This window comes from Oncorhynchus kisutch, linkage group LG1 (assembly GCF_002021735.2).
Source record: "Oncorhynchus kisutch isolate 150728-3 linkage group LG1, Okis_V2, whole genome shotgun sequence".
Taxonomy (NCBI): Eukaryota; Metazoa; Chordata; class Actinopteri; order Salmoniformes; family Salmonidae; genus Oncorhynchus; species Oncorhynchus kisutch.
In genome coordinates, this window is record NC_034174.2 from 58,234,777 (window position 1) to 58,259,055 (window position 24,279).

Here is a 24,279-nt window from a genome sequence, read left to right on the forward strand (position 1 = left end):
GCTAGCCTCGAATCTAGGCCCATCTCCCGGCTAGCCGAGTAGATCTATCAAGCAATTCCTGGGCTTCAATTACTTCGCCCATCCATCACGACTGGTCTGCCGACGTAACCATTCGAGGGGGTTTCAACAGGCTCCCCCGTTGCGACGTCCCCCTGAGGCCCATCTGCTAGCCTGCTGCTAACCCCGGCCTGCTAGCTGTCTGAACCTCCGTGCCTCCAGCTCGCCTAGCTACTCACTGGACCCTGTGATGACTTGGTTACACATGCCTCTCCCTAATGTAAATATGGCTTGGCTATTGCTGTTTAGGTTAGTAATTTTGTCTTATTTCACTGTAGAGCCTCCAGCCCTGCTCACTATGCCTTAGGTAGCCCTGTTCTCCCACCCCCCACACATGCAGTGACCGCACCTGGCTTAAATGGTGCTTCTAGAGACAAAACCTCTCTCATCATCACTCAATGCCTAGGCTTACCTCCACTGTACTCACATCTTACCATACACTTGTCTGTACTTTATGCCTTGAATCTATCCTTCCGTGCCCAGAAACCTGCCCCCTTTACTCTCTGTTCCGAACGCATTAGAAGACCAGTTCTTTTAGCCTTTAGCCGTACTCTTATTCTACCCCTCCTCTGTTCCTCTGGTGATGTAGAGGTTAACCCAGGCCCTGCAGCCCCCAACATCAGACCCATTCCCCAAGCGCTCTCATTTGTTGACTTCTGTAACCGTAAAAGCATTGGTTTCATGCATGTTAACATCAGAAGCCTCCTGCCTAAGATTGTTTTATTCACTGCTTTAGCACACTCCGCCAATCCAGATGTCCTAGCCATGTCTGAATCCTGGCTTAGAAAGGCCACCAAAAATCCTGACATTTACATCCCTAACTATAACATTTTCCAACAAGATAGAACTGCCAAAGGGGGCAGAGTTGCAATCTACTGCAGAGATAGCCTGTAGAGCTCTGTTTTACTATCCAGGTCTGTGCCCAAACAATTCAAGCTTCTTCTGTTAAAAATCCACCTTTACAGAAACAAGTCTCTCACCATTGCCGCTTGTTATAGACCCCCTTCAGCCCCCAGCTGTGCCCTGGACACCGTATGTGAATTGATTGCCTCCCATCTATCTTCAGAGTTCATACTGTTAGGTGACCTAAATTGGGATATGCTTAACACCCCAGCCATTTTACAATCTAAGCTAGAAGCCCTCAATCTCACACAAATGTATATTGTAATTGTTTTTAATAACCTGCCCAGGGACTGCGGTTGAAAATTAGCCGGTTGGCTAAAACCGGCACTTTTACTGAAATGTTGATTAATGTGCACTGTCCCTGTAAAAATAAAAATAAACTCAAACTCAAACTCAAATGATCAAGGAACCTACCAGGTACAACCCAAAATCCGTAACCATATGGGCACCCTCTTAGATACTATTTTAATTCAGAAGTTTACATACACTAGGTTGGAGTCATTAAAACTAATTTTTCAACCACTCCATACATTTCTTGTTAACTAACTATGCTTTTGGAAAGTCAGTTAGGACATCTACTTCGGCATGACACAAGTAATATTTCCAACAATTGTTTACAGACAGATTATTTAACTTATAGTTCACTGTATCACAATTCCAGTGGTTCAGAAGATTACATACACTAACTTGACTGTGCCTTTAAACAGCTTGGAAAATTCCAGAAAATGATGTCAAGACTTTATAAGCTTTTGATAGGCTAATTGACATAATGTGAGTCAATTGGAGGTGTAGCTGTGGATGTATTTTGAGGCCTACCTTCAAACTCAGTGCCTCTTTGCTTGATATCATTGGAAAATCAAAAGAAATCTGGCAAGACCTCAGAAAAAAAATGTTTGACCTCCACAATTCTGGTTCATCCTTGGGAGCAATTTCCAAATGCCTGAAGGTACCACGTTTATCTGTACAAACAGTAGTGCGCAAGTATAAACACCATGGGACCACGCAGACGTCATACCGCTCAGGAAGGAGACACGTTCTGTCTCCTAGAGATCACTTTGGTGTGAAAAGTGCAAATCAATCCCAGAACAACAGCAAAGGACCTTGTGAAGATGCTGGAGGAATCAGGTACAAAAGTAGCTATATCCACAGTAAAACGAGTCCTATATCGACATAACTGGAAAGGCCAGTCAGCAAGGAAGAAGCCATTGCTCCAAAACGACCATAAAAAAAGCCAGACTACGATTTGCAACTGCACATGGGGACAAAGATCATACTTTTTGAAGAAATGTCCTGTGGTCTGATGAAACAAAAGCAGAACTGTTTGGCCATAAGGACCATCATTATGTTTGGAGGAAAAAAGGGGAGACTTGCAAGCTGAAGAATACCATCCCAACCATGAAGCACGGGGGTGGCAGCATCATGTTGTGGGGGTGCTTTGCTGCAGGAGGACTGGTGGACAAAATAGATGGCAGCACGAGGAAGGGAAATTATGTGGATATATTGAAGCAACATCTCAAGACATCAGTCTGTTATAGCTTGGTCGCAAATGGGTCTTCCAAATGGACAATGACCCCAAACATACTTCCAAAGTTGTGGCAAAATGGCTAAAGGGCAACAAAGTCAAGGTATTGGAGTGGCCATCACAAATCCTTGACCTCAATCCCATAGAACATTTGTGGGCAGAACTGAAAAAGCGTGTGAGAGCAACGATGCCAACAAATCTGACTCAGTTACACCAGCTCTGTTAGGAGGAATGGGCCAAAATTCACCCACTTTATTCTGGGAAGCTTGTGGAAGGCTACCAGAAATGCTTGATCCAAGTTAAACAATTTGAAGGTAATGCTACCAAATACTAATTGAGTGTATGTAAACTTCTGACCCACTGGGAATGTGATGAAAGAAATAAAATCTATAATAAATAATTCTCTCTAGTATTATTCGGACATTTCACATTCTTAAAATAAAGTGGTGATCCTAACTGACCTAAGATAGGGAATTTTTACTAGGATTAAATGTCAGGAATTGTGAAATACTGAGATTTTATGTATTTGACTAAGGTGTATGTAAACTTCCGACTTCAACTGTATACACTACGGTTCAAAAGTTTTAGAACACCTACTCATTCAAGGGTGTTTCTTTATTTTTACTATTTTCTGCATTGTAGAACAATAGTGAAGACATCAAAACTATGAAATAACATATACAGAATTATGTAGTAAACAAAAAAGTGCCTTGATTATTGCTTTGCACACTCTTGGCATTCTCTCAACCAGCTTCATGAAATGCATTTCAATTAACAGGTGTGCTTTCTTAAACATTTATTTGTGGAATTTCTTTCCTCCTTATTGCATTAGAGCCAATCAGTTGTGTTGTGACAAGGTAAGCGGGTATACAGAAGATAGCCCTATTTGTTAAAAGACCATATTATGGCAAGAACAGTTAAAATAAGCAAAGAGAAACTACAGTCCATCATTACTTTATGACATGAAGATCAGTCAATACGGAAAATTTCAAGAACTTTGAAAGTTACTTCATGTGCAGTCGCAAATTAAATCTAATGTTATTAGCTTTCTGTTGGTCCTCAGTCTTTGGTAGCGGGAAGTGTCGGTGACACTGGTTTGTCTTATAGGCCACATACGTCTCATGTTTGAGCCGTTGAATTGCGACTCTACTTTGTCTCTATACTGCCGCTTTGCTTGTTTGATTGCCTTGTCCGCAAAGTGTGAATAACACTGTTTGTATTCGGTCATGTTTCCAGTTGCCTTGCCATGATTAAATGTGGTGGTTCGCGCTTTCAGTTATTTACCATCATTTCTATAAGGCACAACATAATCTGAAACACAACCAAGAAAAACTGCAAATGCATCCAACAAGTTTGTCGAGTCACAAGTTTGATGTAGTCATTGTGTGCTAGGAATATGGAAACCAAATACAAAAATGTTGACTACTTTAATACACTATAAGTGAATTTGTTCAAATACTTATGACAAATACTTCCATTTCTAAATGGCAAAACAGATGTGTATGATAATACCCTCAAATTAAAGGTGACAGACATTCTGTACTGTTGCCTCATGAAACATTTGATCTCAAATCCAAAATACTAGAGAACAGAACCAAATTAAAAGATTTTGCTTCACTGTCCAAATAAATATGTTGAGTAGTGTACGAGCAGTAAATGGGGCAGATTGGGATCACTTAATGAGTAGTCATTAATTCATCAAGCGATAATTCCTTGCTGTATGACTGGACTCTGGTCAGAATTATGACTGGTTTTTTTTACAACCTCTTCAGCCTTTGGAGCTATCCTGCAGGGCAGTCTGTTTGGCATGGCAGGCCAGCTGCCTACCAAATACACCACACCCATCATGAGTGGGCAAGGCCTGGCGGGAACTTTCGCTGCCTTCTCCATGATCTGTGCTATCTCAAGTAAGTCTGAGAGATGATACAGGGGTTGGGGGCAACAGTGGCATTCCAAAGTCAACTCTCTCTCTCGCTCTCTCACTCTCTCTCTCTCTCCTTCCCCAGGTGGCTCGGAGATAAATGACGCTGCTTTTGGATACTTCATCACAGCCTGTGTAGTGATCTTATTGGCCATAATATCCTATGTGGTCCTCCCTAAACTGGTAATAACTCAACTCTGGATTTTATGTTATTACATCAATTTGGCTGAAAAAGTGCTTAGGAGAGTTTACTCAATGATAATAAGTAATGCAAATAATACTTTCGGCAATTTACCGTAATAGTTACCAAACTTTGCAACTGCACAGTGTTTACTGTAAATTAATTTTTTGTAGAATGCTCTGTATAAATTGTTAAAAGTAGTCCTTGTGCATAGAGTTGTATGGTTTGTTATACTATGAAATCAATGTTTTTTTGGGGGTATACATTTTAAGGTGAAAAATGGTTACCCTTTCACAACATTTAATTCACTACTTATTGATTTTCCAGTGTTGTTAAAGGACCAAAATGCGTAATACCTCCATTTGATCCATTCCAGTTGATCTCCTCCGTTTAACTACCATCCCCACTGTGAGATAATTGGTCGTTCTGAACCTTACTTTAGGAGTTCTACCAATATTACAAGACCCAAAGTGGAAACAGAATTAGTGATGAGGAGAACAAGCTGGATCTACTCAAGAAAGGTAAAACGACAGCCATTTCTGTTTCTTAGATTTGTGAAAATATTAAATGTAGAAATAAGACAAAGACTCGAAATTGAGCTCGGGTACATCCTGTTTCCTTTGATCATCAATGAGATGTTTCTACAACCTGATTGAAGTGCACCTGTGGTACATTACATTGATTGGGCATGATTTGGAAAGGCACACACCTGTCTATATAAGGTCTCATTGTTGACAGTGCATGTCAGAGCAAAAACCAAGCCATGAGCTCAAAGGAATTGTTCTTAGAGCTCTGAGACAGGATTGTGTCGTACCACAGATCTGAAGAAGGGTGCAAAAACATTTCTTGCACTCTTTGATTATCCCCAAGAACACAGTAGCCTCCATCACTCTTAAGTGGAATAAATCTGGAGCTACTAAGACTTGTCCTAGAGCTGGCCGCTCGGCCAAACTGAGCAAACAGGAGAGAAGGGCCTTGGTCAGGGAGGTGGCCAAGAATGCAATGTTCAGTCTGACAGAGCTGCAGAGTTCCTCTGTGGAGATAGCAGAACCTTCCAGATAGACAGCCATCTCTGCAGCACTCCACCAATCAGGCCTTTATGGTAGAGTGCCCAGACGGAAGCCAGTCCTCAGTAAAAGGAACATGACAGCCCGCTTAAAGTTTGCCAAAAGCCACCTGAAGGACTCTCAGACCATGAGAAACAAGTTTCTCCGGTCTGATGAAACCAAGATTGAACTCTTTGGCCAGAATGCCAAGCGTCACATCTGGAGGAAACCTGGCACCATCCCTACGGTGAAACATGGTGGTGGCAGCATCATGCTTTGAGGATGTTTTTCAATGGCAGGGACTGGGAGACTAGTCAAGACCAGGGGAAATATGAACTGAACAAAGTACAGAGAGCTCCTTGATGATAACCTGATCCAGATCGCTCAGGACCTCAGACTGGGGCGAATGTTCACCTTCCAACAGGACAACGCCCCTAAGCACACAGCCAAGACAACACAGAGGTGGCTTCAGGACAAGTCTTTGAATGTCCTTAAATGGCCCAGCCAGAGCCCGGAATTGAACATCTCTGGACATACCTGAAAATAGCTGTGCAGCAATGCTCCCCATCCAACCTGACAGAGTCAAGCAGAGACGAATGGGAGAAACTCCCCAAAAACAGGAGTGCCAAGCTTGTGGCGTCCTACCCAAGAAGACGCATGGCTGTAATCGCTGCCAAAGGTGCTTCAACAAAGTACTGAGTAAAGGGTCTGAATACTTACAGTATGTAAATGTCAAAATTCAGTTTCTTATGTTTTATAAATTAGCAACATTTTCTAAAAAGTGTTTTTGCTTTGCAATGTGGAGTATTGTGTATAGATTGATGAGAGAAAAAAAACTGTTCAATCAATTTTAGAAAAAGGCTGTAATGTAACAAAATGTGGAAAAGTCAAGGCTCTGAATACTTTGAATAAACTATGTTAAAACGTACCTCTTGAATTGTTCTGACGTTAGAAGCGAGTAGCCTAGTCAAGGATGCATCATGCAATATTTCAACACTACAATTGTGAAAGACCAAGTGGAACAAAAGTAACCTTGAATTTGGAGGTTTAAAATATCCCTCTGGTGGCCAAGACCTATTTTCAGAAATGATATTGTTTGGTGGACATAAAGTCTAAGATCTTTGATAGGCTGATGTGGAATTTGTTAGAGGAAATAATCACCGGACAGGACAGCTGGTCAGGTTAGGGCTAAATGTGCCAGGCTCTCTTATGGGAACAGCTATCAATTCATGTAGCATTGGATCACATGCAACTGGCTGATGCACATTTTGAGACAAAGCAAAAAAATGTACTTTGAAAAAGTTTCATGTTTGCAAGTACGGCCCCAATCATGCTGTACTCCTGTTTGTTTTATAGTAAACAAACACTCTATAGCCTCAAAACATGGTTAAAACTGTAATGTTAGTATCATGGATGCTCAGTCCTTGCATCCATAGCTCTGTCTATGAATTTGAAAGTGGTTACATTTCTCCAGCCCCATCCCTCAGCTGTTTACTGAAACAGTGGAGGAGGTCTCTGCTTTGCTATTGTTTGAACTGCAGATTGCCCCTTTAATGGATTGCCTTGTTCCTTAACCCCTCAGAAAATGCAGCAGAGACTAAACCCGTTTTCAAAAAAGGAGAAGAGGAGCAAAACGTGTCCATGTTGACCATCTTCAAGAAGGTAAATTAAGGGCTGGATTGAATCTATATTGTTGAAGTTCAACTTTATTGAATGATTGAAATGTAAAGGCAATGTTCCTCATGAAATAGTACCCGCAAAATACCAGTCTCAACGTCAACAGTAAAGAGGCGACTCTGGGATGCTGGCCTTCTAGGCAGAGTTACAAAGAAAAGCCATATCTCAGACTAGCCAATAAAAAGAACACAGACACATGGACAGAGAAACTCTGCCTAGAAGGCCAGTTTTATTGCTTCTTTAATCAGCAATCTTTCATTGGAACACAGGAGTGATGATTGCTGATAATGGGCTTCTGTACGCCTATGTAGATATTACATTTAAAAAATCTGTAATTTCCAGCTACAATAGTCATTTACAACATTAACAATGTCTACATTGAATTTCTGATCAATTTCATGTTATTTTAATGGACAAAAAGTGACTTTATTATATATATTTTATTAAAAATCTTTATTCATATAAATAATCTGATTTATTGAATTCTCCATGTGGTCTACAGTGCATTCGGAAAGTATTCAGACCCCTTTTTCCACATTTTGTTATGTTACAGCCGTATTCTAAAATTGATTAGATTGTTTTTTTCAATCAACACAATACCCCATAATGACAAAACAAAAACAGGTTTTTAGAACTTTTCGCAAACGTAGAAAAAATATAATATCACATTTACATAGGTATTCAGACCCTTTACTAGGTACTTTGTTGAAGCACCTTTGGCAGTGATTACAGCCTTGAGTCTACTTGGGAATAACGCTACAAGCTTGACACACCTGTATTTGGGGAGTTTCTACCATTCTTCTCTGCATATCCTCTCAAGCTCTGTCGGGTTGGATTGGGAGTGTCGATGCACAGCTATTTTCAGGTCTCTCCAGAGATATTCGATCAGGTTCAAGTCTGGGCTCTGGCTGGGCCTCTCAATGACATTCAGAGACTTGTCCCAAGCCACTCCTGCATTGTCTTGGCTGTGTGCTTAGGGTCGCTGCCCTGTTGGAAGGGGAACCTTCGCCCCAGTCTGAGGTCTGGAGCAGGGTTTCATTACACCATACCAACTGTGAAGCACGGGGGTGGCAGCATCATGTTGTGGGGGTGCTTTGCTGCAGGAGGGTCTGGTGCACTTCACAAAATAGATGGCATCATGAGGTAGAAAAATTATGTGGATATATTGAAGCAACATCTCAAGACATCAGGAAGTTAAAGCTTGGTCGCAAATGCGTCTTCCAAATTAACAATGACCCCAAGCATACTTCCAAAGTTGTGGCAAAATGGCTTAAGGACAACAATGTCAAGGTATTGGAGTGGCCATCACAAAGCCCTGACCTCAATCCTATAGAAAATTTGTGGGCAGAACTGAAAAAGTGTGTGCGAGCAAGGAGGCCTACAAACCTGACTCAGTTACACCAGCTCTGTCAGGTGGAATGGGCCAAAATTCACCTAACTTATTGTGGGAAGCTTGTGGAAGGCTACCCGAAATGTTTGACCCAAGTTAAATCATTTTAAAGGCAATGCTACCAAATAGTAATTGAGTGTACGTAAACTTCTGACCCACTGGGAATGTGATGAAAGAAATAAAAGCTTAAATAAATTATTCCCTCTACTATAATTCTGACATTTCACATTCTTAAAATAAAGTGGTGATCCTTTCCGACCTAAGACAGGGACTTTTTACTAGGATTAAATGTCAGGAATTGTGAAAAACTGAGTTTAAATGCATTTGGCTAAGGTGTATGTTAACTTCTGTCTTCAACTGTATATCTGCAGGGACAAGGTGTCTGTGGTGGCCTCAGCTGGTCTAATGTGCTTTCTTCTTAAGCTCTGATCCATTTACTCTAGATCTGGGTCCTGGCTCTCTCTGTGTGTTTTGCCTTCACCATCACCATCGGCACCTTCCCGGCAGTCACTGTGGATGTGAAGTCTACCATCGCTGATGGAGGCACCTGGGGTGTGTGTGGGTGTGGGTGGGTGGGTGTGGTACATTTATGCGTGTATCTATCTATGATAAGAGCACGGTTTATGAGTCCATATTAGAGTATATGACTTGTCATTTTGCCAGCATTTACAACATGATCATATTCAGTCATTCACAACCAATGAAACACAAATGAACAGATATGGTGTCTTACTGTACATTGCTCTCTCGTCTCAGAGCTGTACTTCATCCCCGTGTGTTGTTTCCTGCTCTTCAACCTCAGCGACTGGGTTGGGAGAAGCCTTACTGCTGTGTGTATGTGGGTAAGTCACCAAAACAAAACACTTGTAAATAGAGTGAAAGAAATTGGTCGGTTTTAACAGAAAGGCCTGAAACTAACTGATTCGAATTCAAGTTTTTCATATTGTGAACTAAGGATTCCAGTTTACAGGTCTGGATTACATTTAGCTCTCCACACACAATTACGTGATAATGTCCTAGAAGCCTTGGTTTGGAGGATAGCCTATATGTGACCCAAGGGAAAGTTATGCTGCTTTGAAAGTTGATAAACCTGTAAAATCAGGAGACAAATAGGAGAAAATGCCCTTGAAAGATTTTGTAGAGATTTTCATACCTGTTATAGAGCTCACCCTTGTTTCCACCCATTCAGCATCGTTCACTCCCTCTTAAGCCTTAGCCACGCTCATCTCTTTATATCAGCATTGTATTTTCCTCCAGAAAGTTCTCTCTACTTAAACTTTTGCCCACTGAGCTTTGTCGATAGCACCAGCTACATTCAGGGCAGCAATGTTTTTGAGAGCAGTAGCAACACTTTTGCAGTTGTCCATAGATATATCGTTCCAAAAATCGGTGGTAGCAAAGATGATCTAAATAATGGGGAAGCACCCATTCTGTTATAGACAGAAGCATGTGACATAACGGACCAATAAGGACTCATCTCTCGACATGTCCAAAACCCCTCAATTGTTTTTCAAATGGTCCTACAGTGTAGTAGGAACCTGTGTTCCCTGGATCCTGTAACCAGACGCAGGTGTTAGGCCCGAGATGAAGTCGAGGGCCAGCAAACCTTGCCAATAAATTCTCTATACCACGGCTTCAAAGCTGTTATCACTTTTATACAACGGTTACCAACATATTAAAATAATTATAAGATTTTCATAAAAAATGTTGTTTATACATATTACTTCCACGAAGATATAGTCCAGAGGTTGCTACCCATACCCACTGGTAGTTCGTTCGATTTGCATTGTTGCCAGCTATGCCGACTGGTCATTCGTTTGAATGACATCGTTGCCAGCCAATCCGACTGGTCGTTAGTTTGATTAGAAGGTTGCTACGTCAAACAATAAGGTTTTCTATGGAGGCTCTTCCCCTTTGTTAGCTCGCGAACTACTACAGCTAACACAATCACTTCAAACTGAAGCGGGAAAGACCTCAAACTAGCTGCATTTCGTTTTGTTTGACATGTTTTTTGTAAATGAAAAGGAATCTCCGCACACTGAGGATCAACGCACAATTTTCAATATATTTAGGCTGAGTTTTCAGTCGTCAAACCTTCATCAGAGCATATAAAAACACACTGACAGAGGCCACATATAGACAATATAAACTCTCAAATAAGTCACACCTTTTCTGAGATAATTGATTACTGATGTGCATCCTGGTGTTTGTTGTACACGGGTGTTGCTCATCACATCTAATTGCATTAACGCACGTTGCCTATCATTGTGTGATAGTCATTGTGTGTTTTTGTATCCTCCGATGAAAGTCCGACGACCCTAAGCTAAGCCTAAATACATTTAAAATTGTGCATTGATCTTGAGTGTGCTGAGATTCCTTTTCAATTCAGTTCTACTCTTCATCTCGTGCACCTCAGCAACGGTCGGGTTGTGCATCTCAGCAACGGTCGGGTTGTGACAGATTGTAAAAAAAAATCGACCAGTTTTTCTATTGACATTTATTTGAATATATCCATAAAAATAATGCTGATTCGTGATTTCGACTGTCTGAGAAAAGCTGCGTGTTCCGTCCCAACACATTCATTCTCTATGGGACGGTCGATATTGCATGTCAAATGAATGTTGCAAATGTCACAGTGGATGGATAGAAATGAAATGTTATTTGTCACATGCTTCATAAACAACAGGTGTAGACTAACAGTGAAATGCTTACTTACGGGTCCTTTTACAATAATACAGAGTTAAAGATACACTTATTTTTTTATAAATATGTACACCAGGAATAAATAGACAGTGAATAACAATAATGAGTAAAAATAACAAGTACCAAGTTAATTGAGGTAGCTATGTACATAGAAAGGTGTAAAGTGACTAGGCAACAGGATATATAATAGACAGAGGCAACAGAGTATGTTGTGGGTGTGAAAGTGAGTGTGTGTGTGTGTGGGGGGGGGGCATATGTAGTGTATGTGTGTGTTGGGGTGTCAGTATGTGTGAGGATGGGGGTAGAGTCCAGTGTCTGTGCAAACGTTAGTGAAAAAGGGTCAATGCAGGTGGTCCGGGTAGCCATTTGATTAGCTATTTAGCAGTCTTGTTTAGCAGTCTTATGGCTTTGGGGTAGAAGCTGTTCAAGGTCTTGTTGGTTTTGGACTTGGTGCACTGGGGCCTCTTGCAGTAGCGGAGAAAACAGTCTATTGTTTGGGTGGCTGGAGTCTTTGACAATTGTTTGGCCTTCCTTTGACACCTCCTGGTATAGAGATCCTTGATGGCAGTGAGCTCGGCCCCAGAGATGTACTGGACCGTACTCACCACTCTCTGTAGCGCCTTGCAGTAGAATGCCTTGCGGTTGCCGTACCAAGCGGTGATGCAGCCAGTCAACGGTGCAGATGTAGAACTTTTTGAGGATCAGAGGATAAGAAACATAATTTAATAACAGGTGCAGAGGACAATCAGAATTGTGACAAGATCAGGACAGGACCCATGGTCATTAGTATAGAAGGGACTAGACTAACGTACTATTCATCAGCTGCTTACTGCCCCACCCCCCCACAAAAAAAAGAAATCCCCTGAAGATAAATATACTTGATTTTGCAAACAAAATATGTGATGTTGAAGATTCAGAACAATAAAGGTAACCCATAAGCCTTTACTGACGTGGTAAATTTACCATCTGAGAAAAAAATACAGGTCAACACTGAACTACCCTAAATTTCAGATAAATAAATAAATAGATATAAATAACTACCTTATCTTGTGGTGACCGGCTTAAAACATACACAGCAGCAATGTTTTATTGAACATGCACTTGAGTGCTTTTCATTGAATGTGAATGTGGTGTGTCTGGCATCCCTCTACTTTCAGCCTGGGAAGGACAGCAAACTGGTGCCCATTCTTCTGGTGGCCCGTGTGATCTTCGTGCCGCTCTTCATGCTGTGCAATGTTCAGCCCCGCTACAACCTGCCTATCTTCTTTGAACACGACGCCTGGTTCATCGTCTTCATGATAGTCTTTGCCTTTTCCAATGGATACCTGGCCAGCCTTTGCATGTGCTTTGGGCCCAAGTAAGACCTCTTGCCTGGGCACAAACCCAAATAGATCAACTTTCAAGGTATCGGGCAACATTTTACTCTCACAATGACTCACGCTGTGAGCAAACTAACCATTTGCTAACTAAAATTTGACATAGATGGAATTAGTAAAAATACAACATTTCTTTATTAACAGAGAAATCCCATTGAGACCTAGGCCTATTTTGAAAGTACACAAATTATACAAAATATACAAACACAACCTATTAATAACATAATATTTACAATCAATTTAAGAAAAGTAATCACATTCCTCAACAAGGAGCAGGTAGCCTAGCGGTTAGAGCAGTAACCGAAAGGTCGCTGGTTTGAATACCCAAGCCGACAAGGTCAAAAATATGTCGATATTCCTTTGAGCAAGGCACTCAACCCTTATTTGCTCCAGGGGTGCTGCATTACTATGGCTGACCCTGTAAAACAACACATTTCACTCCACCTATCTGGTGTATGTGACAATAAAACATCTTACTAAATTGAACTGCCCTAGAGGTAACGGAGCACCAGGGTGCAGAGTTCTGCAGATCATTCCATACACAGGGTGCAAAATAACTGAATGCTAATTTCCCCAGTTCTGTAGAGATCAACGGGACCTCTGGAGTTAGCCATCCCTGTGATCAGGTCTGGTGACTCGTATAATTGAACAGTGAAGTATGGTACGGTGGACATTTGTGCAAGAAGGCTATATAAACAAAAAGAGAGCAGTGTATCGATCTACGAGACGGCCAGCTTACTTTCTGCAATAGGATGCAATGATGTGTACTGAACCTGTCGCCTGCAATAAAGTGAAGTGTGGTGTGGGAAACTGAATTTAATGGTTTCAGTGTAGTGGCACCTGCAGTCGTATAAATGGTGTCACTGTATTCTAGCATTTGCAGGAAAGTTGACTGAATGATCTGCTTTCTGCTGTTCAGAAAGAGGCATTATCTATTCTCAACTTTATTCTCAACTCATCCATATGCTTTTTAAAAGATTCATTTTTGTCAATCCAGATGCCCAGATATCTATAAGCATGGACACGATCAATGTGGGCACCATAAACCAATTTCTAGTCACCTGATCCAGGACAATTTCAGACAACCTTTTTGAATGTGTAAAGATCGGTCGACAGTGTTGAACGCTTTAGACAAGTCAATGAATAGAGCAGCACACTGTTTCTTCCTATCCAAACAATTTACTCCATCATTTAAAACCAGTGATGCTGCCGAGAAGGTGCTATGCCCTGGTCTGAAGCTCGACTGATGCACATTTAGAATAGATTTTGAAGTAAAGAAAGATCTTGGCTGAGCATTTAGTCAAGGATTCAAACATTTTAGCTAGGCAAATAAAGTTTAGAAATAGGGTGATAATTATTAAAGTCACAATGTCTGTTAGAAGGACAAGGCACGACACACATGGTAATTCTGTCCTACCAAGCAAAAAGGCATTAACTGCTCATAGCGTGGAACTGAGAAAAATGGCTTTCATTTAGTTTTTGGAACTGCTGTCTATTTAAAATGTTATGGTTAGTTTAATCACGTTGCAAGTGTCATTACGAGAGAAAAATGTCTCCCAGGTTGACAGAAATGAGGTTGCACCTAAAATCTTACCACACCTGATCGGCTGTCATTCTCTCTCTCCACAGAAAAGTTGCTGCTCATGAAGCTGAGACAGCTGGAGCCATTATGGCCTTCTTCATGTCCCTGGGTTTGGCTCTGGGAGCGTCCCTCTCATTCCTCTTCAGAGGCCTGGTCTAAAATGGCGCCCTGTAGAGAACATGACCCCAAAACCCCAAATTGACCTATAAAACTTGCATTGTAACAAATTGTCTGAAATGTATTTGTTTATTTTTTAAACAAACGATACTGATTCACCTCAAATCTGGTCTTCCAAATAATGGAAGGTGGTAAGCAGCTCAAGACCAGGATTCAATCCGATAGCACTTTGTTGGCTATGCGCTATTTAAAGGTCATTTTCCGATTGTACCGACATATACAGCGTTTACCCTGAATGCGGTCTCCGTGAACACAGGAACATTACCTTTAACAGCCGGTAGTGTGAGGATTCTTTTGTTTGAAAGCTACCAAACTAACCAAAACTGAATTAAGTAGAGCATTTGTGAAATTAGGCATCTACAGGTTCCTACTATTCATGGGAGATCACATGCAATTCAGTGCTTCCCTTTTTGATTCTGTAGTATTCCAATTTGAATCCTTATGAAGCCATGAATCCTTAAGAAGACATGGGGTGGCAGGGAGCCTAGTGGTTAGAGCATTGGACTAGTAACCGAAACGTTGCAAGATTGAATCCCCGAGCTGGTAAGGTAAAAATCTGTCATTCTGCCCCTGAACAAGGCAGTTAACTCACTGTTCCTTGGCCCTCATTGAAAATAATAATTTGTTCTTAACTGACTTGCCTAGTTAAATAAATGTGAAATTTTAAAGAATTAGCTCAATACGAAGCAAACACAATTTATGGCTATATTAACTGCCATTTATTGGCAAATATATTTAATCAGTATGAGTGCAATATACAGTGTAATCATGAATAACACAATCCCTACAAGAAAGTGAAGTGCAGTGAGATCGACTCAGCGAGATAACATTGCAACGAGCAGCACGGCAGATATTGAGATGAGCATGAATCTGCCAGTGGGAGGACCTATAGGAGGACTGGCTCATTGTAATGGCTGGAAAGGAATAGATGGGAGTCAAACATGTGGTTGGATACCGTTTCATCCCGTCCTACTATAGCTCCTCTCACAGCCTTCTCTGGTATCTGCGCATGTGCATGGGGGCACATCGCTCTGCCACAATGGGACCAAAACAGCTGCGGGGTCAAAACAAAATCATTTTAGCCTTGTCCATCAACACTCTTAGTTGTTGTGTAAATGTACCTGATATAGTGTTTACTTTGGGCATGCAACGTCATCTCACTGAGTCTACCTTTAGTCATGTGCCCTAACGAGCTGACAAAAACATGGACAAAGCCAAATCAGCTCCAGGCCATGGTCATTTTGACAGCCTCCATTTTTGTTAAGAAATTACACAAAGAGCTTTGTTACAATGACTGTCGTTGCAAACTGCCATATCGACATAATTTTTTTAAACGTTGCTTACGGTAGTGTATTGTTAATGTCTTAATGGAGTGTCACAAAAACAGTATGGTTTTACTTTAAATTATGACAGTATGATTAGCAGCCTTTAAAAGCCTACTTTACAGTAGCAGGAGATGAGGAACAATATCTTGAAACTATACCTAGCGCGGTATCACTTAAATGTTATGTCCTAATGTACATACAGTCATGTGAAAAAGTAAGTACATCCCCTGGAAAGTAGTATTGTTTTTGTAAATATTTGGACAGATGGATATGTAATCTTCACTTCAACACTATTGGCAGATAAAGGTAACTTAAATGAAACTCAAAGATTATATTTTGCAATCATTTATTCATTAAAAAAATTGACAGAAATACAATTCCATAGTGCGGAAAAAACAAGTCCACCCCTAGCTTCAATAGCTGGTGTTGCCTCCCTTTGGCTGAAATAATTCATTGTAGCCATTTCTTTGAACTCTCTATCAATCTCTTATATGGACTGGGAGGAATTTCTTCCCACTCTTCTTTACAGTACTGCTTCAACTGTGTCACGTTCGAAGGATTTCTTGCATGCACGGCCTGGTATATAATAGAATTCATGTTTGACTAAATGATGGCAAGTTGGCCAGGCCCTGAGGCAGCATAGCAGTCCCAAACCATAATGCCACCACCTCCATGCTTTACGGTTGGTATGAGGTTCTTCTGTTCAAAGGCAGTATTTTGTTTTCACCAAAGATGACGTCTGGCATTGAGGCCAAAAAACTCCACATTTGACTCATCTGTCCAGAGCACATTGTTCCAGTAGTTTTGGTCTTTACCCAGGTGTTGTCTGGCAAACGTCAGTTTGTCTTGATATTAATTTTTGAAAGCAGACTTCTTCCTTCCTGACCTCCCATGTTGGCCAAGTTTCTGCAGTCTCTTTCTGGCAGCACTTCAATATTGATTGTGGCAAGAGAGGCCTGTCGATGCCTTGATGTTACCCTGGGGTTCTTCGAGACTTGTATGAGCATCTTTCGGTCAGCTGCATTTGGTGGGATGACCTGTCCTAGGTAGATTGCCAGTGGTCTGTACTTTTCTCAATTTGTAGATGATCCATCGGACAGTGGAACGATGCACTTTGAATTGCTTGGAAATGGATTGTAAATGCCTCTCAGACTCACGGACATCAATAATCTTTCTTCTGAGGGTATTTTGATCTTTGCATGATGTTACCACACACACATATGGTTAAGACCAAACCAGACCAAGTTTCTAATCTTTCTGGAAGGCTGGACCCTCCCAGGGTACTCTCTATTGATTTCCTAATCATTTGCACCTGTTTTGGTGGACCTGATCCTAATTTTTGCCACTTTAGGTGATGGTAAAGGTAGGGGTGTACTCATTTTTTCTGCATAAGGAAATTACATTTTTGTTTATTTTAATTGCATAACACAAGTACTTTTTTGTGTGTGATTTGTTAAATTGGGTTACCATGTATCAATGAACGTGGTTGGAATTTTACGAAATAGGCTTGACCCAGCATAGCATGCATGCAGCCGCCACTTCAAATGAATGAATGAAATAATACAAATAATTGAGGGTTGTTATCTACAAGTAAATAGAAGACTATCAGAAAAAGTGCAGTACGCCAATGATCAAACATTAATGCACGAGACTAGTGTTATATGGATCATAGAAAGCAAGTGAAACCTTCGAACCTAGCATGCGTTCACTGTCAAGGCTCAGAACTATTTGAATGTTAAGCATTGTTAAATATCCAAGCTGTGTCCCAAAACTATCATTACTGAAGTTGCACTTGAAAACCCATTATTTACCGACTGCCTCAGACCACTCGTAGAACATCTTAAGTGCGTTGTAAGATGCGTTTTTTTCGGACAACTTCACAACCATTAAACTATGTAACTGTTTTCAAGTCACTATTGGCCTCATGGTGAAATCCCTGAGTGGTCTCCGGGTCTCCGGGAACTGAGTTAGGAAGAACGCCTGTATCTTTGTAGTGACTGGGTTTATTGATACACCATCCAAAGTGTAATTAATAACTTCACTATGCTCAAATGGATATTCAATGCCTGCTTTTTTTGCCCGTCTACCAATAGGTGCCCTTCTTTGTGAGGCATTGGAAAACCTCCCTGATCTTTGTGGTTGAATCTGTTTGAAATTCACTGCTCGACTGAGGGACCTTACAGATAATTAATTGTCTGTGTGGGGTACGGAGATGAGGTAGTCATTCAAAAATCATGTTGAACACTATTATTCCACACAGAGTGAGTCCATGCAATTTATTATGTGACTTCCTAAAGCACAGATTGTTGAAAAAAGCCTATTAAATGGTCCCCATTCACTCGCTAATGTTAAATGAGCATATGCAGTACGAACAAAAGCAGGACAACTGAAAATAAAGTGTGCACTAGCGACACTACTTCCTCATACTTACAAAATAAAGAAGAGGTAAGCCACATTGTAGATGGCATCCATAAGTCTCTCAAATTAATCAGCAATGAGAAACCAAGTCGGTAATGTCAACGGTTAAACCATTAAAGATGTATCGCATGCCAAAACATTGTTTCTTAACACTGTTTTGTTTATTTACCACTGGTATGATTAAACATTGTTTTAACCATTGACATCTGAAAAGACATGGCCACAATTTACACGGTCGAGAAACGGGGGTTTTGTGAGTTTGTGCTAACACCCGACCCAAGGTACCAAATGCAAATTGATATGCGACACGTATGTGGCTCTCTGCAAAATCACCGGATGTTTTTGGAACTACTGAACATAACGTGCCAATGTACACATTATTTTTTTTATATAAATATGAACTTTATCGAATAAAACATACATGTACTGTGTAAAATGAAGTCCTATGAGTGTCATCTGATGAAGATCATCAAAGGTTAGTGATTAATTCTATCTCTATTTCTGATTTTTGTGACATTTTCTATTCTATTTCTGATTTTCTGGAAAAATTGCTGTCTTTTTCTGTGACTTGGCTCTGACCTAACATAATCGTTTGTGGTGCTTTCGCTGTAAAGCCTATTTGAAATCGGACACTGTGGTGGGATTAACAACAATATTACCTTTAAAATGTTAGAAGATACTTGTATGTTTGAGGAATTGTAATTATGAGATTTCTGTTGTTTGAATTTGGCGCCCTGCACGTTCACTGGCTGTTGTCATATCGATTCCGTTAATGGGATCTCAGCCCTAAGAAGTTTTTAATGGCTGGGTGAAGAACACAAGAGAATGAACAGTGTTTGGCCAGTTACAGTTAATGTTTGTAAAGGAATCAATGGAACGGAGTCAAACCAGCCTCCTCTGCTGATCACATCTGTAAAAGAATCAGCTACCTGAGGGCAGGTCTACCTGTTTTTTTTTGTTCTGTTCTTTACAGAACCCCAATCTGTTGTGAGAACTTTTATATGATACTGCAATGTTGGTTCAATGGAATTTTGCCCTCAGCATCACAACACTCAATATTTGTATTCTACATTACCATTTAAAGACAGTTTGAGTTGGTTGCCACACAGAGAGAGAGCATATTATAAGCCTTATTCTAATCATAAAGGCTCATACATGCTTTTAACAACTAATAGCACTTCAAATCAAATCAAATTTTATTTGTCACATAAACATGGTTAGCAGATGTTAATGCGAGTGTAGCGAAATGCTTGTGCTTCTAGTTCCGACAATGCAGTAATAACGAACAAGTAATCTAACTAACAATTCCAAAAAAACTACTGTCTTATACACAGTGTAAGGGGATAAAGAATATGTACATAAGGATATATGAATGAGTGATGGTACAGAGCAGCATAGGCAAGATACAGTAGATGATATCGAGTACAGTATATACATATGAGATGAGTATGTAAACCAAGTGGCGTAGTTAAAGTGGCTAGTGATACATGTATTACATAAGGATGCAGTCGATGATATAGAGTACAGTATCTACGTATGCATATGAGATGAATAATGTAGGGTAAGTAACATTATATAAGGTAGCATTGTTTAAAGTGGCTAGTGATATATTTACATCATTTCCCATCAATTCCCATGATTAAAGTGGCTGGAATAGAGTCAGTGTCATTGACAGTGTGTTGGCAGCAGCCACTCAATGTTAGTGGTGGCTGTTTAACAGTCTGATGGCCTTGAGATAGAAGCTGTTTTTCAGTCTCTCGGTCCCTGCTTTGACGCACCTGAACTGACCTCGCCTTCTGGATGATAGCGGGGTGAACAGGCAGTGGCTCGGGTGGTTGATGTCCTTGATGATCTTTATGGCCTTCCTGTAGCATCGGGTGGTGTAGGTGTCCTGGAGGGCAGGTAGTTTGCCCCCGGTGATGCGTTGTGCAGACCTCACTACCCTCTGGAGAGCCTTACCCAGGGTCTCGAGCTTGATGACGAGTTTAGAGGGTACTATGGTGTTGAATTCCGAGCTGTAGTCGATGAACAGCATTCTCACATAGGTATTCCTCTTGTCCAGATGGGTTAGGGCAGTGTGCAGTGTGGTTGAGATTGCATCGTCTGTGGACCTATTTGGGCGGTAAGCAAATTGGAGTGGGTCAAGGGTGTCTGGTAGGGTGGAGGTGATATGGTCCTTGACTAGTCTCTCAAAGCACTTCATGATGACGGATGTGAGTGCTACGGGGCGGTAGTCGTTTAGCTCAGTTACCTTAGCTTTCTTGGGAACAGGAACAATGGTGGCCCTCTTGAAGCATGTAGGAACAGCAGACTGGTATAGGGATTGATTGAATATGTCCGTAAACACACCGGCCAGCTGGTCTGCGCATGCTCTGAGGGCGCGGCTGGGGATGCCGTCTGGGCCTGCAGACTTGCGAGGGTTAACACGTCTAAATGTCTTACTCACTTCGGCTGCAGTGAAGGAGAGACCGCATGTTTTCGTTGCAGGCCGTGTCGGTGGCACTGTATTGTCCTCAAAGCGGGCAAAAAAGTTATTTAGTCTGCCTGGGAGCAAGACATCCTGGTCCGTGACTGGGCTGGGTTTCTTCCTGTAGTCCGTGATTGACTGTAGACCCTGCCACATGCCTCTTGTGTCTGAGCCGTTGAATTGAGATTCTACTTTGTCTCTGTACTGGCGCTTAGCTTGTTTGATAGCCTTGCGGAGGGAATAGCTGCACTGTTTGTATTCAGTCATGTCCCCAGACACTTTGCCCTGATTAAAAGCAGTGGTTCGCGCCTTCAGTTCCACACGAATGCTGCCATCAATCCACGGTTTCTGGTTAGGGAATGTTTTAATCGTTGCTATGGGAACGACATCTTCAACGCACGTTCTAATGAACTCGCACACCGAATCAGCGTATTCGTCAATGTTGTTATCTGACGCAATACGAAACATCAGGGATCAACAAAATGGAGTCGTGGTCAGCTTTTCCGAAAGGGGGGCGGGGCAGGGCCTTATATGCGTCGCGGAAGTTAGAGTAACAATGATCCAGGGTCTTTCCACCCCTGGTTGCGCAATCGATATGCTGATAAAATTTAGGGAGTCTTGTTTTCAGATTAGCCTTGTTAAAATCCCCAGCTACAATGAATGCAGCCTCCGGATAAATCGTTTCCAGTTTGCAGAGAGTTAAATCAAGTTCGTTCAGAGCCATCGATGTGTCTGCTTGGGGGGGGATATATACGGCTGTGATTATAATCGAAGAGAATTCTCTTGGTAGATAATGCGGTCTACATTTGATTGTGAGGAATTCTAAATCAGGTGAACAGAAGGATTTGAGTTCCTGTATGTTTCTTTCATCACACCATGTCACGTTGGCCATAAGGCATATACGCCCCCGCCCCTCTTCTTACCAGAAAGATGTTCGTTTCTGTCGGCGCGATGCGTGGAGAAACCCGCTGGCTGCACCGCTTCGGATTGCGTCTCTCCAGTTAGCCATGTTTCCGTGAAGCAGAGAACGTTACAGTCTCTGATGTCCCTCTGGAATGCTACCCTTGCTCGGATTTCATCAACCTTGTTGTCAAGAGACTGGACATTGGCAAGAAGAATGCTAGGGAGTGGTGCACGATGTGCCCGTCTCCGGAGTCTGACCAGAAGCCCGCTTCGTTTCCCTCTTTTTCTGAGTCGTTTTTTTGGGTCGCTGCATGTAATCCACTCCGTTACACTGGTTGTAAGGCTGAACACAGGATCCGCATCGCGAAAAACATATTCTTGGTCGTACTGATGGTGAGTTGACGCTGATCTTATATTCAGTAGTTCTTCTCGGCTGTATGTAATGAAACCTAAGATGACCTGGGGTACTAGTGTAAGAAATAACACGTAAAGAAACAAAAAACTGCATAGTTTCCTAGGAACGCGAAGCGAGGCGGCCATCTCTTGTAAGTAAAGTGTTTAATGATACCTATACTACATGTATCAAGTCAAATTGTATTTTTCACATGCGCCGCATAAAACCTTGCTGTGAAATGCTTACTTACAACAATTAGCCACCAATTTTTTTTAAAGTAAGTAAGAAACGTGCTAAATAAACTAAAGGAAAAACAGTAACACAATAAAATAACAATTACGGCTCTAAAGAGGCTATATTAAAGGGGTACCGGTATCGAGTCAATGTGCAAGGGTACGGGGTTAGTCAAGGTAATTGAGGTAGTACAGTTGAAGTCGGAAGTTTACATACACCTTAGCCAAATACATTTCAACTCAGTTTTTTCACAATTCCTGACATTTAATCCTAGTAAAAAATCCCTGTCTTCAGTCAGTTAGGATCACCACACTAATTTAAGACAGTTTGTCAGAAGTTTACATACACTCAATTAGTATTTGGTAGCATTGCCTTTAAATTGTTTAACTTGGGTCAAACGTTTTGGGTAGCCTTCCACAAGCTTCCCACAATAAGTTGGGTGAATTTTGACCCATTCCTTCTTACAGAGCTGGTGTAACTGAGTCAGGTTTGTAGGCCTCCTTGCTCACACTTTTTCAGTTCTGCCCACACATTTTCTATAGGATTGAGGTCAGGACCTAAGCCATTTTGGCACAACTTTGGAAGTATGCTTGGGGTCATTGTCTTGAGATGTTGCTTCAATATATCCACATGAATTTCCCTCATGAAGCCATCTATCTTGTGAAGTGCACCAGTCCCTCCTGCAGCATAGCACCTCCAGAACATAATGCTGCCACCCCCGAGTCTGAAGGTAGGCCTTGAAATACATCCACAGGTACACCTCCAATTGACTGAAATGATGTCGATTAGCCTATCAGAAGCTTCTAAAGCCATGACAAAATTTTCTGGGATTTTCCAAGCTGTTTAAAGGCACAGTCAACTTAGTGTATGTATACTTCTGACCCACTGGAATTGTGATACAGTGAATAATAAGTGAAATAATCTGTCTGTAAACAATAGTTTAAAATACGTATTTTCAACTTTCACTAAGAACCAAAAATATACTTTATTTCATACTCCATCATTTGGCTAACTGGGTGGGTAAATGACCTTTCTAAAACCTCCACCTAATCACTCTCAATAGCTGATTATAATGAGATCTTAGGAATTGTCTTTTGAACTTTGATTATTAACTTATTAGTAATCTGTCAATAGTCTGCTATTTTAATTTAAACAAGACTTAAAGCAGGTTAGGGTTTAGCATATTTTGGACTTATCTAGGATGTTTTTTAGTATTTTATTTAGGATCCCCATTAGGGGATTTTGCCGAAGCAGCAGCTACTCTTCCTGGGGTCCACAGACAGTTTCATCCAAATAGTTTGTTATAGTAAGTTTGTTAGCTGGTTCTCTTAGCATCCAGCATCTATTCAAAAGCATTTGAACTGCCATGAATCGGCACGATAGTGCCACCGACGAAGAAGAACAGCCTTAGCGTAATATTATTTTCCTCACAATGACGGGCTCCATGAACTTGTGAGTTCTCGGGGAAAACAGATGCCTGTCATTAAGAAGTAGGATTTTTTTTTAATGACAAACCCTATCTACACATTTGGCAATGGGCTCGTCCACCAGTTGATCTCCTAGTATACCACAATGCAACAGTTTTTCCTGTTACGACTAATCTAATGAGCTAACTCTCTTGGTTTCTTGTGCTCGTGGGACAAAAATGAATGGCAGGAAAGTGGCCATGTGATTCAAATCCAGATTGTGACTTTAAATGAGAGCCTAAAACCTAACTTGATATATGGACGCACAACTTTGACTTCAATTTAAATCATTGATATCAATAAGGATTTGGTAAAATAAAGTTAGAAAGAGTGACAGTTGTTGAGTGGAATGTTTTAGTGATTCATGACATGCAGTAGAAGAGTCCCTAGCCGACCTGGTTAAATATTTAAAACAACTTCCAATGTTTGTGTTCAAGGTGCATTTGATTTAACTTGATGCTTGCAATTTTGGGGCTATTCTATTTATTCCATACTAGGTAGATTAAATATAATGTAATGCAAATATTTCAGTCATTA

At 41.1% G+C, this 24,279-nt stretch overlaps 1 protein-coding gene across 1 annotated transcript in view; it reads left to right on the plus strand.

Annotated features, from left to right (window-relative positions):
* LOC116374486 (equilibrative nucleoside transporter 1-like) overlaps nucleotides 1-16,232 on the plus strand; it is a 44,560-nt gene extending 28,328 nt beyond the window's left edge. The window contains exons 7-14 of the mRNA XM_031827852.1: nucleotides 4,255-4,389; nucleotides 4,489-4,586; nucleotides 5,027-5,105; nucleotides 7,213-7,292; nucleotides 9,141-9,249; nucleotides 9,454-9,539; nucleotides 12,558-12,757; nucleotides 14,406-16,232. Of these exons, the coding sequence (XP_031683712.1) occupies nucleotides 4,255-4,389; nucleotides 4,489-4,586; nucleotides 5,027-5,105; nucleotides 7,213-7,292; nucleotides 9,141-9,249; nucleotides 9,454-9,539; nucleotides 12,558-12,757; nucleotides 14,406-14,517 (899 nt within the window). The 3' untranslated portion in view covers nucleotides 14,518-16,232. The remainder of the gene's footprint in view (nucleotides 1-4,254; nucleotides 4,390-4,488; nucleotides 4,587-5,026; nucleotides 5,106-7,212; nucleotides 7,293-9,140; nucleotides 9,250-9,453; nucleotides 9,540-12,557; nucleotides 12,758-14,405) is intronic.
* Nucleotides 16,233-24,279: the final 8,047 nt, after the last annotated feature.